The following is an 18,425-nucleotide window of genomic DNA, read 5'->3' as shown; positions in this document are numbered from 1 at the left end:
ATCTAAGTCACAAGACAACTCATATTTAAAACTTGGAAGCAAATAATACAGCGACAATCACAAAGCTCCTGAGACGATTAGAAAGCCACTGGGTGGAGGTGGACATCCAGCCTCAGCCCAGCGTCCACTACCCTGCAAAGGCAGCTGCAGCACACTGGCCCGAAACATGTGCTTATTGTGTTCCTTCTGAAACTTCTAACAAACCAGCCTTTCATTTAATCCAGTTTTGCTGATTTGCTAAGATCGTCAAGTACTGTTGGAGGTAATCAAGATTTAGAGTTGGCTCAGTGGCTCAAGAGGCTGAGGCAGGAGGATCACAAGTTCAAAGCCAGTCCCAGTAAGTTAGCAAGGCCCTAAGCAATTTAGTGAGACCATATTACAAAATAAAATATTAAAAAGCACTGGGATGTGGCTCAGTGGTTCCATGCCTCTGGATTCAATCCCCAGTACCAAAAACAAAAACAAAACAAATGAATGAATAAAAAGAAAGAAAGAAAGAAAGAAAGATTGATTTAGAGGTGAAGAGATGGAGTCTCTGTCCTCATAGAATTTATAAGTATTCTTTCTACCCAGCATAGTCTTTAAAATGTGCATAGTTTGATTTTTTTTTTTGCCCATGGACTCCATTATTAAATTAACTTTATTAAAGTTGTACTGATAAATATAATAAAATGATTTGCTTTGACAATTTGTGATTTATTCCAATTCAATACTATGAGAGACAAAAATATATTATGATTATCTCTATATTAGTTTTTCTATCGCACAACTGGTGATTGGAAAAGCCCCTTTCTCCCGCCATAGATCTAAAGGATGCTATACTTATTTTCATCATGCAAGGTTTATTTTCTTTGTAACAAAAGAGATCTATGTAGCAAAATTATCATTTCTATGGGACACATTTCTGGTGTCAGAGTTTATTAAAAGCCATTGAATGTTATATACATTAAGACAGGGTGGGCACCAGAAAATCCATAATGATAACCTGAGATTGTTGAAACACAGTATTATGTATCAGTAAAGACAAACAGCTCCCAGAAGTGGAGTTCAGAGCTCAGGTTCATCACAGACTAGGTATGTGAGCTGGCACATACTCCTTATATCTGTTACAGCCTCCTCCAATGTATATGGGGGTGGTTATAACAGAACTTCCCAGACCTGTAATAAGGAAGTTTAATGGGTGAATACATGTGGAACCCTCAGAACAGTGCCCGACACACAGCAAATGGCCAATACATGTTGCAAGATTAGTAAAAGTTCACTGGAAACAAAGATGTAGGATCTCTCCATCCATTAAAAGCTGGGTCACCTCTGAAAATTCTCTTCCCCTCTGAAGCTCCATGTCCCTATCTATCAGCAGAACCTAACATCCCCCAAACCACAAATCCACAGTGCACCTCTCAGGGCTATATTAAGAATCAAGGGAAATGACAAAAGTGAAAGTGATTATAAAGTGCTTTATACAAATTGAAGTAACTTCATGGCAGAAGGGAGACTAAGGTCCCAATTCCTTCCATACATCAGCTATCAGATGGATAGTCCATCCATCCATTCATTCACTTAGTATGATGGTTAATGTGTCACTTAGTATGATGGTTAATTTCTATCTGAATATTCAGTTGTGACATGGAACAGAGGCAAACCAAGGGAACTAGATATATAGTCAAACATTACTCTAGATATTTCTGTTAAGTTATTTTTTTAGATTAAATTAATAGTTAAATCTGTAGACTTTGAGTAAAGCAGATGGATTCTCTATAATGTGGATGAGCCTCATCTAATCAGTTGAAGTCCTGACTAGAACGAAGGCTGACCTTTCCTGAACAAGAGGGAATTCTGTCAGCAGATGGCATTTGGACTTGAGCCACAACTCTTTCCTGGATCTTCAGCAAACCAATTTCTTAAATTCAATCAATCAGCTTCTCTATACACACCACACACTCACACACACACACACACACACACACACAAATACACCCATGGAGTTGAGTCTGCTTTTTGGGGAAACCCTGACTAAGACACCTAGTATTTACTGAGCACTATGGTAGCAGGGCATTGGGTGGTGCTCTGTATTTAAAGGGGGATAAGAACAACAGGCCTGCCCTCACGAAACTTACAGTCAATAAAGAGGCTCATTAAACATGTAATTATGCAGAGCAGTCATATATAGGGTGCTGAATGCAAAGGAGAGAGATTTAGGGTGTTATGAAAGCACGTGTAATGGGGCTCCCCATACACACCTGGACAGCAGAGAAAGCTTCTTGAGGAGTGGCATTTTAGCAGTTATCCAGAGGACAGTCAGGACTCAGCTGAGTGAAAGTTGGGGAGACCTCTGGATAAGGGTCAGCAACTCTGAGATTCCTGCATCCATTCTTGCCACGCCCTCACCACCTGCTTTAGTGCCATTAACATGGGAACATACATGGCATTTTATTAGTCCTTTAGAACCTTTGCACCCCCTGTAGAGTGATGTTTTTTCACTTTTTATAGAATTGGGGATGCACTGGGGGAGGCAGCCCTATAAACCCTGCTTTCTGTTCTTCCTCTTTCCTGTGCTGAAATTTCCACTGACAGAGTGGAAACACCACACTTGGAGTCACTTACTGGTTGGGTTTTTAATACTGTAAGCTTCACTGAGAACCTTCTGGTGCAAACATGATGAAATACTTTCTTAAAATATTGAATACAAGAAGATCAAGTGAACGGTGACAGAGGATAACACTGACTGTCCCTTAGCTCATGCATGAGCTAAGGCATCCCCAAAGACCCTTTGTCCTCCTTTCCCTGAGGGAATGGTGACAAATGGTTATTTCCTCACCACAGAGGAAATAGCCCTTTGAGGGAAAAATGTCTCGTTTTCTCTGTAAAACCCAGAAAGGTTCTCTAGATGTTATGTCTTCTGGGCTCCCTATTTTGAAGCTCAGAGACAAATAACCTATAAGCAACTTACTGATTACAAGTTTATGTGACAGGAGTTTACAAATTGGTTCCACTTCCTGATCCCATTCTTCCTTCATGCCCCAGTACACATATGTCTGGACCCAAGCAGCTTCTCTACCAATTACCAGGTCCTCCACCAAATACCAGCTCCTTCATCAATTATCAGCTCCTCTACTGGTACCAGCTCTTCCACCAATCACTAGCTTTTCCATCAATTGTCGGCTCTTTCACCAGGAACAGCTCCTCCACCAGTACCAGCCAAAACCAAACACACTAATGGTAACAGTCCTTTGCCTTTTGCCCCAAGCTGGCCTGGCTGCACTACCCTAAGAGTGGTGCTTGTGGGCTTGTGAAATACAGAAAGGGTCCTAAAGGCACAAGGGGTGGTGCTGCTTCGGGGATGGGACAGTACCTGAGCATGTATTGCAAGACATTGTTGGCAAGTCAGGATGATCTGGGAGTTTCTGGGATGGAGCAGGCAAAAGCACTGTTTTGCATGACGGACTGTGTGATCTCACACTCCAGAAGAAAAGAACTGCACATATAAACCCAAGAAGCCAGCACTGGGAAACAAGAGACCATTTTGCCCTTGCAGTTTTGGCAAGAAAAGAAAAGGAAAAAAAAAAAAACTCTCTGATTAGTGACAGCTGGTCCAGTGCTCTGCTCACAAATCCACCTCACATTCACTGCTGTTGGTAGAGATCTCAACTGAGCCACTTGGGCACAAAATTTCTATCTGAATATTCAGTTGTGACATGGAACAGAGGCAAACCAAGGGAACAGGAAAGAGACTCAGAAGGAAATTTGTCCCTAGCACTCACTAAATGCTACTGCAATCATTCTGTTTATGGTTGTTTTTATCTGGAAAGTCAAACAATTAAATTTCAGCGCTGGTATTTGGAAGTCATCATTACAGACTAGAAAATAGAGCTAAGATGGACGAATCTAAAGCAATATGAAAGAATATAGTTAATGGGCTGGCTCTGAATAGCTAAAGGATTTTTATCTCAGAAACTATTTAACGATCTTAAGAAAATAGTATCAGAATGATTTTGCCCCTCCCTAATACTACATCTCAGCTCAATGAAGCTTTAGAAAGAAATTCAAATATTTTCTATGTGATGCAAATCATTTGGTAGGCAAGAACAGTATTTTCTACTCTTGTGAGGTACAAAGAAAAAAACTTTCCAATGAACTCAGCAGTCTGGATTCGCCATTTTTTAATAAAACCTTGCTATCAATCCCATTTTAATGGGATAATTATAGCAAATCACGATTACCTTTCCTTTCAGCCATTAGTAAGAGAGAGACAGAGGAAGATAAGATGCTATAAATGTTAGATTAAATATACCTACCATTCTCTTGATATCAGTAATTGTCTAATTGTGCTGAGTTTGACTAAAATGTGAGTTTGGGACAAAGGATGATCAAAAGCCCTATTCTGGCATTATAATCCATCTTATTGCCCTTTGGTTAATTGAGACACTGGCATTTATTCCAGGGAGAATTCCTTCATTTTGTCTCATGTTTTCATTCCATAAGTCAAGATGCTAATTAGGAATTACAGGTTTTCCAAGAGGCCCCAAGACTATACTCCAATTATGGGAAAGGTTGCTAGCTTTTAGAAAGTCTTCTTACAAAAATCCTCTTCCTCTGCCTCTTTGTGTGTGTGCACACACAGGGATACACACACACATACACACACACACACACCCATATCATTTTCATTTACCTAAAAAATATAGACCTAATAGAACTGAGGCCAAATGTCACAAAATGGGGAAAACAGATTGACTCTCTTTTTAAAAAATATTTATTTGTTCTAATTTGTTATGTATGATGGTAGAATGCAATTCATTTCATATCACACATATAGAGTACAATTTTTCAAGTCACTGGTTGTACACAAAGTATTTTCACACCATTCGTGTCTTCATACAGTACTTAGGGTAATGATGTCCACCTCATTCCACCATCTTTCTTACCCCCATGTCCCCTCCCTCCCCTTTGCCCCATCTAAAGTTCCTCCATTCCTCCCATGCTCCCCTCACCATCGCCATTATGGGTCAGCATCCTCATATCAAAGAAAACATTTGGCCTTTGGGTTTTGGGATTGGCTTACTTCACTTAGCATTATATTCTCCAACTCCATCCATTTACCAGCAAATGCCATGATTTTATTCTCTTTTAATGCTGAGTAGTATCCCATTGTGTACAGATACCAAAGTTTGCCTATCCATTTATCTACTGAAGGAAACCTGGGTTGGTTCCACAGTTTAGCTATTGTGAATTGTGCTGCTATAAACATTGATGTGGCTGTGTCCCTGTAGTATGCTGTTTTTAAGTCCTTTGGGTATAAATCAAGGAGTGGGAAAGCTGGGTCAAATGGTGGTTCCATTCCAAGTTTTCCAAGGAAACACCATACTGTTTTCCATGTTGGCTGCACCAATTTGCAGTCCCACCAGCAATGTATGAGTGTGTTTTTTTCCCCACACCCAAGCCAACACTTATTGATGTTTGTATTCTTGATAGCTGCCATTCTGACTGGAGTGAGAAGAAATCTTAGAGTAGTTTTAATTTGCATTTCTCTAATTGTTAGAGATGTTGAACATTTTTTCATATATTTGTTGATTGATTGTATATCCTCTTCTGAGAAGTGTCTGTACAGTTCCTTGGCCCATTTATTGATTGGATTACTTGGGTTTGTTTTTTTTTTTTTTTGGTGTTAAGGTTTTTGGGTGCTTTATAGATTAGTGCTGTATCTGATGTGCTTGTTGTAAAGATTTGCTCCCATTCTGTAAGCTCTCTATTCACGTCACTGATTGTTTCTTTTCCTGAAAAGAAGCTTTTTAGTTGGAATCCATCCCACTTATTGATTCTTGGTTTTAATTCTTGTGCTATAGGAGTCTTGTTAAGGAAGTTGGTGCCTAATCTGACATGATAGAGATTTGGGCCTACTTTTTCTTCTATTAGGTGCAGGGTCTCTGGTTTAATTCTTACGTCCTTGATCCACTTGGAATTTTGTGCATGGTGAGAGACAGAGGCTTAATTTCATTTTGTTACACGTGAATTTCCAGTTTTCCCAGCATCATTTGTTGAAGAGGCTATCTTTCCTCCAATATATGTTTTTGGCGCCTTTGTCTAATATGAGATAACTGTAATTATGTAGGTTTGTCTCTGTGTCCTCTATTCTATACCATTGGTATACAGGTCTATTTTGGTGCCAACGCCATGATGTTTTTGTAACTATTGCTCTGTAGTATAGTTTAAGGTCTCAGGTTCCATGACAAATCATCTTTTATGTTCAAAAGTTTAAACTTTTCTCCCACCTATATGGGTGGTCAAAGTTACTTCCTCTTGTTGAACCTCAATTGTCTCATATGCAAACTTGGACAAGGTCAGCAAGATAATTCCCTAGGTGAACAATGATTGTTACTTGCCAGGATGACAGAATGAGACATCATCTTCTCCCTGATACACCTCCTCCAGGGCAACTCACATCCTGGGAACGAGTGTGGGTAGGCAGGGACCAATAAGGGCTCACTATGTTCTTGGTGGATCTGCATCATTCTCACAGCTCTCTGTTTCAGGATGGACCCTACCCAGTGCTCATTGCCCAATCAGGACTTCAGAAACTCAGTATAATTATGTACAACTATTAAACATTTATTGCATGTCCTTTCTGTATTTAAGCTGTCACTGAAGGTGAAAAGTACATGGTTTTTTCTCCTTAATTCTTTTCCTACCAAGGGAAATTGCAAAAGACATTTCACTTAAAAACATAAGGACATGAATTCTGGCTTGCCCTCAGGGATTTCCTGGGGAGGATGCCCATAGATATGTATCTGAAGGGCTTTGCATCCCTGAATTTTTTCAGAAGATCCCAGCTTCTCATCTGAAACAAGGCAGGGTAATTTCGGAGAACTCGAAAATACAGAATATCTGTGAGAAAATAGATGTAAAAAAATTCTTTTCCAATTCTTGTACCCTTGAAAGGTACATAATAGACCTGGGATATAATGTAGGAAACTTCGCTAAGAGACCAAACCACTCTCCAGTGCCACCAAGAGACAGTAGTTACGCCTCCACACAGTTTGCTCAGTAGATATCACAGGCCAGAAAATGAGTACTTTATAGATAGTAATGTGCCATCTTATCAGAAATCTGATCAAATTAAATGGAAATGTGGTGCTTACTCCTCTCTTCTAGTTCACCCTCTAATAATGGAGACAACAGAAAATGATATCGATGCAACTTGATTAGTAAACTTAAAGGCAGTTGTATTAATAATGAAGAATGAAAATGTCTCCACATTCTTTTACACACATCTTTATAACTTTTCTCTGCCGTGGCCTTGAATGGAGAACATCCTCTGAATAACTTCCCTTTCGAATATAAGAATGAGCATTGTGTAGCGTCCATCTTGAAGCTAAATTCAAGAGTAGCAGTGAGAGGTATAGAAAAAAGTGTTCATGACTTAGGGGTTCTTGGGGTTCTTCCACAACTTCTGCGGTCCTTCTTGCAGTGCCACCTGCATTTCCTGAGGTCTGGATTTCAGAGATGGCACAGCACCATATTGTGCATGTGTGGGACAGAGGCTGGTGCAACCAAGAACTAGGTGGAAATCTACGTCTATGGGAGGAAAACGAAACCAAAGATTAAGGAGGAAAGGAAGAAGGAAAAGGGAATGGAAATGAAAGAAAGAGGAAAAGAAAGGGAAAAAAAGAGAAAATAAATAAAAATTAAAATAAAAAACAACCAAACGATCTAACAATGAGTTTAGCAGACTCAACCTAAATCAACTGAGAAAAAGAATAATCTTAATTAGGGAGCAGAAGGTCACATGAGTTTATTTCCCCAAAGAGCTAAAGATTTAATTTACAAAGTTATCAGGCTAGCTATAGTGATGAATGTGTATGTATTATTTATGTAGGATTTTTTTTCCCCAGCAGCACACCAAATTAGGAGAGAACTCACATTTCATTTTTCCTGTCTTTTTAGTCTTTAAGGGTAGAGTAGTGAAAAGTTTCCAGAATTTTCCATCACATTTAAATTCTTGAATTCATATATAACCAAATGTATTTTAAAGGCTGGCTCAAATCTTTGATCTTCTTCTGATAAAGCTTTAGGATGGGGAAGGGCAGAAATGATAATGAGGAACTGGGTAATTTGCATTCTGTTTAAGTAACCTGCACCTTGGTAGGCTGGAAGGCATGAGATTTTTCTCCTTGATATAACCGGGAATTATCTCCTAAACAAGAGAGTGCTGTACTCACCATTTCTCCTCATTGAAAAAATGAATAATAGCTACATTAGTGCCTTTCTAAAAATTCTTACTTTAATTTAACAAATCTTATTGCTATCCTCTTCTTGTAATCAGAACATCAATTGAACAGGAATCTTTTCTTTCTCTTCCACACAGTGTCATAGGATTTAGTAACTGACTTCTACCCTAAAAAAGTTAATAAATCTATAAAGGAAGGAGTCTACAAAAAAATTACATGGTTCTTTTATGAAATTTTTTTTCTACTTATACACCAAATATGGGAAGATTTGGAGTTAAAACTAAATCTAGATAATTCAGGACCTGGTGACATAAACTAAGAGGTATGCCAGAGTGTGTGAGGAGGGAGGCGGGGAGAGAGAGTTTTATTAGAGGTCAAAATGAACTGGCATCGGGTTTGAAAAATAGTGCTGAATAAGAGACAGATGATTTAAAAATGAGGACTAATGAGAACAGAGAATAATGGCTCTAGTCTTCTTTGCTTAAGAAAGATAATCCAGCTGGACAAGTGAACCTATTTCTAAATCACAATTCTGACAACTAGGCCCAATTGCCTGAGTTTGGCTCATGGAGGAGAAATCTCAGTGAAGCACTTCAGAAATGCACAGCTGAATGGTCATGGGTAGTGTTGGGCATCCTCTTCCCAGATTATCTAAGTGGGCCATCGAAGGAAGAGCGCAGGAGAGGAGGCTGAGGCTGAAGACCATTCAATTTTTTTTTCATGGGTGCCAAGGGTTTCTGGACAATCTCAGCATCCATCTTCTCTTTCCTTTGCAGCAATGTAGCCCAGAGCAGCCAACTGATTCTGTGTCCTGCCTCCTCCAACAGCACCTGCTACAGAGCCTGGAACGTAGTACTTCTTTATGGTTATTTGCTGAGTGAATCAAGTATGACAGACAAGCCCTTCTTGATTTGTCACTAGTTTAATTTTCTACTGCTACTCTTATGTTTGCTCTACTCTTTTTTATAACCCTGCAAAATGTGATAGTCAGTTCCCTTGCTGCTAAAAATCTACCTGTAAGAATTTTCCAATATTCTCAAAACATGTTTTGGGGGAAGAGGCTTGGTGCTGGTTATTGACTGTCATTCTTAGAGGCATTTTGGAGATTATGAAGAAAAAGAAGGCTCTTCTTCCCTTCATCCTTCATGTATTTCCCTTCAGATATTCTTCTTTTTATTTTATTATTTTATTTATTTTTATTTCTTACATACATGACAATAGTGGAATGCATTACAACCACAATCATCCATTCATAGCACAATTTTTCGTAATTCTGTATATAAAGTATGTTCATGCCAAATTATGCCATTATACATGAGCTCTCTTATTTTTTTGCATTACAATTCTTAATACACCTTTATACCTCAATTTATCATATCTCTGTTTGTATACAAGGTATGTTGACACCAAATTCACATCTTCATACATGTATTTTGTATAATGATGAGGTCTCCTTCTACCATTCATGCTATTCCCCTTCTCTCTCCTTTTCCCTCCCCAGATATTCTTCTTGAAAGAGAAGAATCAACCAACCTACAGGTGGATTGTTATCAACCCAGTATGATTGCAGTCAGTATCTTCTCACCTTTAAAAGCATTTGTGCATCTGTGGAATGACTACCAGAGCCATTAACTTAGTGAGTAAAACAGACAATGGGCTTTGCTCCAGAAATTTGTAATCCAAGACAAAGAGCTCTGACATTAAGCTGTGACATACTAACAAATGAACCTTAAACATGGCTGTTAATTAATTGTGCAAACAAATTTCATGAAGAGCATTTACTGACTTAGGAGAAGGAACCATTTTCAAACAGATTAGAAGTATCATTTACATATAAGCCAAATCAAGGCAATAAAAAACGGGAACTAAGCTGTTTTGATCCACTAATCATCTTTATCTACTCTTTAAGAATGTCTCTACAAGGCCACTTAGTAAAATCGTTTCTTTGTACAACTTGAAATCATTTTAAGTCTGTCATTCTTACTTTTTCTGAAATCATATATTTGCCATATTGGTCTAAGTTGATGAGATTTCTAACTTTGATTGGAATAAAACCCTAGATTATAAGCTCAGTAAGCACAGACACTCTTCTTTATCCATCATGGTAAACACACTGCCAAGTGACTGACACATAGTAGATGCTCAATAAATATCTGCTGCATTCCAGGAGTTGCTCTAGGAGCTGGGGATTCTGAAACCAATCCTCTGTGTGCGTGCTGTGCTCAAGTCCAAGCAAACTAAAATTATCTCAAATTCTTCCATGGCCTCAAGTACTAACAGATAATAACGACTGTCGTGGTGGCGGGAGATTAGGGGTTGCTTCTGGAAGCAGCAGAGAGTGAGAATGATGGAGCTGGTGTGGACAACTGCCCTTCTCCATCTTATTATCTGTCTGTTCCTGAATATGATTACATTTTATCTCCCACCTATGACTGAAAAAGAAAAGTAAACCCTTCTCCACTGGTTGAGGGCAACTAGTTCCCAATATCATTCTGCTACCACTATGGTTCCAGAGCCTTCTTGTCTCCACCCAAGATTTTAAAAAGTCACTTATATCCATTGACACTCCGGTGAAATGGTAGCAAATATGACACCATAAAGATCTTGACTTCCATCCCTGAGTTTAGAGTCCACAAGCCAATCTCTCACCCTTACTGGGCCTCAGTTTTCTTGTTTACTAAATGAGAGGATTGCTCTTCTAGATAAATCCCTAAAGTCCTTGCCAGGCCTGTGGAAACCTCCCAGGTTTCCAGAGTGAGATCCTGGGTCGTTAGGGTTTAATAGGCAGTTGTTAGGCTGCCCCACCCCCACCCCAGAAGGCCCCAGCTTAAGTTTAAAAAGTCAAATTGCTTTGGGCAATTCAATCAAGCTCGGCTACTTCAAACTTGCCGAATTATAAATAGTGCCAATTATTTATGTTCTATATTAAACTCCACTGTGTTTCTTTGAGGTATTAAAGTGTAAATTATGCAACAGAGATAAATGGATGGAATTTTTTTCCACATGGGTAAAGAAAGCTGCAGGTCCTAATTATAGTGAGATATCAGTGGAGGTGGACAAAGCCAGAGTCTGAGAAAATGGGTCAGGCAGTTGGACACCTCAGTGGCATGGTAGAGTAAAAACTGCTGCCACTGTGAAAGCCAGACACTCTTTTTTGGGGAATGGTGGGTACCGGGGATTGAACTCAGGGGCACTCTCCCACTGAGCCACATCCCCAGCCCTATTTTGTATTTTTTATCTAGAGACAGGGTCTCACTGAGTTGCTTAGTGTCTCCCTGTTGCTGAGGCTGGCCCTAAACTCACAATCCTCCAGTCTCAGCCTCCTGAGCTGCTGGGATTACAGGCATGCACCATTGTGCCTGGCTACAAAAACCAGACACTCTTTAAGCAGGAAGAAGCAAGATCAAACGTATGCTTGATAACTTCTTGTTTTAATGAAAGTACACATTTAATGTAACAAGTATATGGCTACTCGTATCTTCCAGAGAACACATTCCCTCTGACTGTCACACCCCACACCCTATCCCTGAAGGCTCAGTAGGACAGGAGGGTAGATTCAGCTGCCATGTATCTAGTGGTCACCTTCTGTGATCCCCAGGCTGATGCTCTCATCCATGATACACTTCCATGGACAAACTCAAGGCTTTGATTGCATTTAGAACTGAGAATGAGTAAGGGAGATCACAGTTTAAATTTTAAACAAACAAATGTAAAATCTACAAACCTTAGTTTATTACTGAGTACAACTATTCATTGTAAGGCCCCTCACACCTGGTTGCTACAGTGGTACATCATGAAATCAAGATTAAACCAGTGCCCTTTATCCTCCAACTATTTTTATGAAAATGCTGGGTCAACACTTCTCTGTGTTTGTCCCTAGCCTTATTCCCTTGTCAGAATTCTAGGGAGGACCTTAAGGATGAGGAAGAAGAGAACAAAGGCCTTAGGCTTGGGGCCCAGACCCAACTGAAGGTGCATCCACATCAGACCTTGTAGGCCAGTGTGACAGGAAGACAGTTCCAATGTAGTTCATTTTGAGGTGTCTTGAACAAGGCCATGTGGGGTTATATGAGTGCCCCACACTGGCCAGTAATCTGGTGCCTCTCATAAAAGGGATGTCATGTACTTATTTGTTCATGCTTATTCAGAAGAGGAGGGGGACGATGTTTGGAGCTGGGAGCAGGATATGGAATGGTGGCTGGCTTTCCCTTTGTCCAGGACAGTAACTGTCAGCACTAATGTTCTGAACTCTTATCAAATAAAAGCCCATGCACACTTAAAAATGGCTAAGATGGTAAATTGCATGCTGTGTGCTTTTTACCCAATTAAAAGGCGGGCTCTGTAGTTAAAGAGACCCACAGTCCTTAGCTGTTATCATTCCATATGATCCCTGTGCTCCCCAGTGGGAACGCCACCAGCCTTCCCCAGCTGCTCAGGTGGGAATTTACCTCAGGTCCTGGGAAAGTCTTCAGCCAACAACTATCTGCCCTGTCCAATTCCAGAACTGGGTGTCTTCTATTAGAGGAACCATTGCTTGATCCAACCTGATCTCAAAATTTAAACACTTTTGGAAAGAGTGTCATGAAGTTAAGACTTTCCCAAGGAGATGGTGAGACTGGGGTGGGAGAAATGGAAAGAGACAGGAGAAATGGAGAGTGAGGAAGAGAACAAAGGAAGAAGGGGCAACAGATGCCAGGGTCAACACTGGGGGGACAGCAGCCTTCTGAAGACCATAAACCTGGATATGAACATATTTGAGTGTAAAGGGAACAGGAAGTCTGTGATATGAACTAGTAAAATCTGTCTGTACAGTTTAGCTGCTGTCCCCTTCAGCAAGACCAACATTATAGTTTGGATCTGGACTGTGCCTCAAAGCTCCTGTATTGAAGGCTTGGTCCCCAATGCAGCAATGTGAAAGAAGCAGGGCTTTGGGGAGGTGATTAGATCATGAGGGCTCTGTTCTAATCAAGGAATTAATCCACTGATGAGTTTATAATTGAATGGCTTAATGGGAGTGGGAAACTTGTAGGAGGAAGGACCTACTTGGAGGAAGTGGGTGACTGGGGACAAGCCCTTGAAGGGTGGATCTTGCCTCTACTCCCATCCTTGCTTTGTGCCTCTCTTGGGAAGAGCAGCTTTCCTGGACCACACCCTTCAACCATGATGTTCTGCCTCGCCTCAGACCCAAAGCAATGGAGTTAGCCCACCACGGACCCTCTGAAACCATGAGCCAAAATAAGTCTTTTCTCCTCTAAGTTGTTGTTCCTCAGGTATTTTGTCACAGGGATAAAAAGCTAACACAAACAGAAACTTTCCAAAATGAAGCCCAAGGCCAAAGTCAGGTCACCAGGTAGTGTGCATCAATTGACTTGTGACCCCCCCAAAAAAAGTTTTGCCCCTTTTTTCATCAGCTCAATGTTTTCACAAGTCCCAACTTATTTACCTACCAAAGAAGCTGTGAGTTACTTCACTCATACATTTAACTCAAAAGAAAGAAAAGGCCTAGAGATGACACTTAAAAATAGAGTTATCCCAAACGTAGCAAAGTGGTATCTTATAAGAGAATTCCTACATGTCTTTCTAAGTCTTTGTAACAATGCAAAATTGCATTTCTCGCTAGAAAGGCATGACCGAAAAGGTTTCCCAGAAATCCCATTGGTGGTCTGGTTCAGATGCAGAGGTCATGATTTCTCTGAAGGGGAGAAAAAAAACACAAAACTGCCACAGGGAAATTATGAAGTGCCTTTATGTCATTTTCCTAGACCTCATCTACTCTGGGTCTCCTGACTCTGCCTCTCTTTTGTGTCTTTTTCTTCAAATGCCTATAATTCTGTCAAGTAATGCAAAGCCATTTTTCTCCCCACCAAAATCAAATCAGGTCTCCAACAATTTGAATGTCTTATTTAATTTATGTAACCAGAAAATTTTATAGTAGAGAGTGATATGGTTTGAATTTGAGGTGTCTCTTGAAAGTTCATGTGTGAGACAATGCAGGAATGCTCAGAGGTGAAATGACTAGATTATGTAACCGAATCAGTGGATTAATACATTTGATGGACTAGTAATTTGAAAGGACTACTGTACCACTGTACCGGGGGATAACTATGGGCAGGTGGGTGTGGCTGGAGGAAGGAGGTCATTGAGGGGCATGCCTTTGTGGGTTTTTTGAGCAGCTTTCCTCCACCATACCCTTTCACCACGATATTCTGCCTCGCCTCAGGCCCACAGTGACAGTCAGCTAATCCATGGACTGAACCTCTGAAACTGTAAGCCAAAATAAACTTTTCCTCCTCTAAAGTGTTCTTGCCAGGTATTTTAGTTACAACAATAAAAAGCTGAATGTCACATCTAGTTCTCCCTTAGGTGTGAGGGATGTGTTCCAAGACATTCTGTGGATGCCCCAAACTGCAAATAGTACCAAACCCTGTATATACTATGATAAAGTTTAATTTACAAATTGGACACTGTAAGAGATCAACAATGATAATAAAATAGAACAACTATAACAACTATAACTAATAAAATTTATTTAAAACTATAATAACCTTCTATTTCTAGAATTTTCCACATAATATTTTTGGACTGAAGTTGATCATGGGTAACTAAAAAAGCAGAAAACGAAACCATAGATAAAGGGGGAACAACTATTACCTCCAAATCAATTTCATTCTGTCTCCTTTTGTCCATGGTATCTTGGTATTTTAACAAATTGGAACCCTTGTTTTCTTCGTTCCCAAACTTGATCCAAAACCCCACACTGAGCAGATGGTGAAGAGGTGCCTACCTTGCCCAGGCCTGGAGTGTCCTTCACCTTGTTGACAGCCCTCAGCAGACAGGGTGGGGCTGGGGGAGGGGAGGTCTGCAGAATCCCACTGAAGCTGGTGGCAAAGAGAGGTGTCTCAGCAACAGAAGAAGTAGAAGGTCGATGTTTCTTCTTTTTGGAAGACAGATTTAACTTCTGAGCAGCTCTGCAGGGGAAAATGCAGAAAAGGAACAATTAGGGAAAATTAATTGTACATTCTGATATGCTAGGGCTACTTTTTTTTTTCTCTTAAAGATCCCCTTTAATCATTCCTTCTCTCTCCATCTTCACCATCCTTTGAGTAGGGAGGCTTTCATTCAACATGGTAAACTTAATGAGCTACCCAATCATTTATACTGCTAGGGAAAAAAAAGTCATAAAATTGCCTGGTTCTGCAATCACAATTTACAAAGAATTGTTTGTTAACTACCAACACTTAGCTTAAGTATGAATAAAGCTGGTCATCTTTGGGAATAAACAGCATCTATTAAGTTAATCATTCCATAACTTCTCTGGCATAAACTCACACGTGAGGGACCTTATGAGCTCATTCAAAAATTCTAACACCTTGTAAAACCCAAACCAGTCTAATGAAGAACCATGCAGTGACCAGTTGGGGCATGACCTGTATGTGGCTATGGAAGAAAAACACAATGTAATAGGGAAGGTATAAATCAAACTGGTTTTAGAAACAACACTGAATCAGAATATTGACTCCAGCCAGCGGGGGTGGGTGTGAAGATTCAGGGCTGCTCCTGTGATCACAGGCTTTTGTACAGAGTGGTCTTTAAATACAAAAAACTGATGGGCAAGTACAAAAATGAGGGGGGCCAAAGCAACAAGGGGACATAGAGGGTGCAGACAGGTCCAAGTGTGAGGGGAGGTTGCTGGCATCATTAATAGCATTGGCTGTTCACATAACATCTACCATCCTGCAAGGGCCCTGTAACATGATGATCCTACCACAGGAAAGAGGAAACTGAGGCAAAGGGTGTTGTGAGTGACAGGCAATTCACAGATTCTCCTATACTCATTTCTGGATTAATTCTTGGTGTTTTCACATCATGCATGTATTGTAAGAATTCCAATTTCCTTATCAAATGCTATTAAACATTGGAGCAGCTGCTTAAAACAAAAGGACCACCATACTTCATTCTACAGATCCAAAGCTCACAATCTATCCAGTGTTCTTACCAATTACATAACAGGACAGAAGAGAAGCAGGACAGGAAAGACAAAAATCAGCATTGTTTATACCTTCCCCCTCAAGAGGTCCATCTTAATGATTTGGAATAGTGGATTTTAATTTTGTATCAGTGACTATCCTGCTCAGGGGATTGACAAATCTCCTGAGGTATAAAATTGCCACTTGCACAAAGAGAGCACGTGGTTTTACCATTTCAAAACTTAATGTGCCTTTAGTGTAAAACTGAAAATCTATTTCTAACAAGAATGAAATAGAGAGGGATGGGTCACAGAAAGAATAACGCATTTTGATGGAAAGATATTTCAAAGTCCCAATACTTAGGGAACTCAGAAGTCACTCATTGTAGGATGATGTGAAAAAAGGGCACTGGAAGGACATTTCCACAATGCTTCTTTTTCCAATCAGTGAAAAAAAATACTAGGAATTTTTTTTTATGATTTTATTGCCACTCTTCCTGATGGTTTCCTTCTAAAATTAAAAGTGAAATGGATTCATTCAATGACTGGTCTGGAGCTTCTCTTGGCAGGTACCATTCATCTTTGAGATTCTCTCCCTAAATGAAGAGTGACTCCTCCCGAGGTGCGTGTCAGTCAGTGGCAGGAGGCATCATGTCTCTACTTTCTGACACCCTTGCCTCTGCGATCCCTGGCTGCTTTCAAGTCAGGCTGCCAAGTTCTCTGGGAGTTAGCAAGAAGGGGAACATCAGGCTCCGCTAGTAACTGGAGGCAGTGTTTATCCATTAACGTGTAGGATTCTTTTGTACAGTGTAAATAAGGATGGGGCAGCCATCCTTATTTGAATGAATTAATTCTTATTCATTATGTTAATCCCCTGAGCATAATAGTCATGATACAACAGTAATTCTTATTCATACTTAAGCTAAGTGTTGGTTGGTGTGATTCCTACTCTCCCACCCCCTGGGGTTCCCAGGTCAAATAGCAAGATAGGGAGGAAGGGGTCACACTGAAAGCCAACTTAGAAGACTGATGGCTTCCCCCCACACCACCATCTCTGCCACTTATGCCCATGTACAGGTGGGAAGAGGAGGAAAGCAAGCATCCTTACAGTGAAAGTAGACACAGGGCAGCACCACTCCAAGATGTTCCTCCTACAATGTCACACTCTCACTCTGTACTAGATCATTCCCAACGGCATAAAATATATTGTCATTTCTCCTATTTTAAAAATCAAACTCAAACCCTTTACTTAGTTCTCCAATTCTTCCCCTTCCATTCTTTGTAAGTTTATTTTGATCAGCTGTATGTCACCCTCCCCACCTCCTTCCCAAACAGCAGTTTGCAGCCCCCATCATGACCTGTCAGAGCACTGAGATGTCTTTCTTCTTTCTTTCTCCTCTGTGCTTTCTTCTCTAGGCTTCCAGGACACATTTCTGTCCAGTTTCCTCTGCTGGTCCCTTCTCTTCTGCTCAATTTTTCCATGAGGAATTATAGGGCTCAGTCCTTGGTCCCCTTCATTTCTGTACACAGTCCCTTGGTGTTTGCTTCCAGAATCACAATTTAAATCACATCCTTATGTGGATGACTTCACAAGTTTTATTTCCAGCTTAGATCTCTCTCTGGTCTAAGTTTGACTTTCTGAATCTGGTTTACTTCCCCTTAGCATGATGTTCTTTAGTTCCATTCATTTACCAGCAAATTATATAATTTCATTCTTCTTTATGGCTGAGTATATATATACTACATTTATCCATTCATCTATTGAGGGACACCGAGGCTGGTTCCATGCACTGCTATAAACATTCGTATGTGGGTATCACTATAGTAGGCTGATTTTAGTTCTTTGGGATAAATACCAAATTGGTATAGCTAGGCCTTATGATAGGTCCATTCCTATTCTTTTTGAAGGATATTCATACTACTTTCCAAAGTGAGTGTACTAATTTGCAATCCTACCAACAATGTTTGAGAATACCTGCCCCCCCATCTTTACCAGCATTTATTGTAATTAGTATCCTTGATGATTGCCATTCTAACTGTAGTGAAATGAATTCTCAGTGTAGTTTTGATTTGCATTTCCTTGACTCTAAAGATAGTCAACGTTTTTTCATATATATATTAACTATTCGCATTTCTTCTTTAGAGAAATGTCCACTAAGTTCATTTGCCCATTTATTGATTGGGTTTTCTTTCTTTGTTTCTTTCTCTCTCTCTCTTTTTTTTTTTTTTTTTTG

At 40.1% G+C, this 18,425-nt stretch overlaps 1 protein-coding gene across 2 annotated transcripts in view; it reads right to left on the bottom strand.

Annotated features, from left to right (window-relative positions):
• Positions 1 to 18,425, bottom strand: part of Kif26b (kinesin family member 26B) — a 488,260-nt gene that overhangs the window by 140,974 nt on the left and 328,861 nt on the right. For both annotated transcript variants that reach the window (XM_048809263.1, XM_015483559.2), the window contains one exon: positions 15,010 to 15,193. In XM_048809263.1, the coding sequence (XP_048665220.1) occupies positions 15,010 to 15,193 (184 nt within the window). The remainder of the gene's footprint in view (positions 1 to 15,009; positions 15,194 to 18,425) is intronic.

The sequence above is a fragment of the Marmota marmota genome, unplaced genomic scaffold, assembly GCF_001458135.2.
Source record: "Marmota marmota marmota unplaced genomic scaffold, marMar, whole genome shotgun sequence".
NCBI classification, from domain to species: Eukaryota; Metazoa; Chordata; class Mammalia; order Rodentia; family Sciuridae; genus Marmota; species Marmota marmota.
Note: the sequence above shows the minus strand (reverse complement) of the source record. Positions and strands in the feature narration are given on the sequence as shown.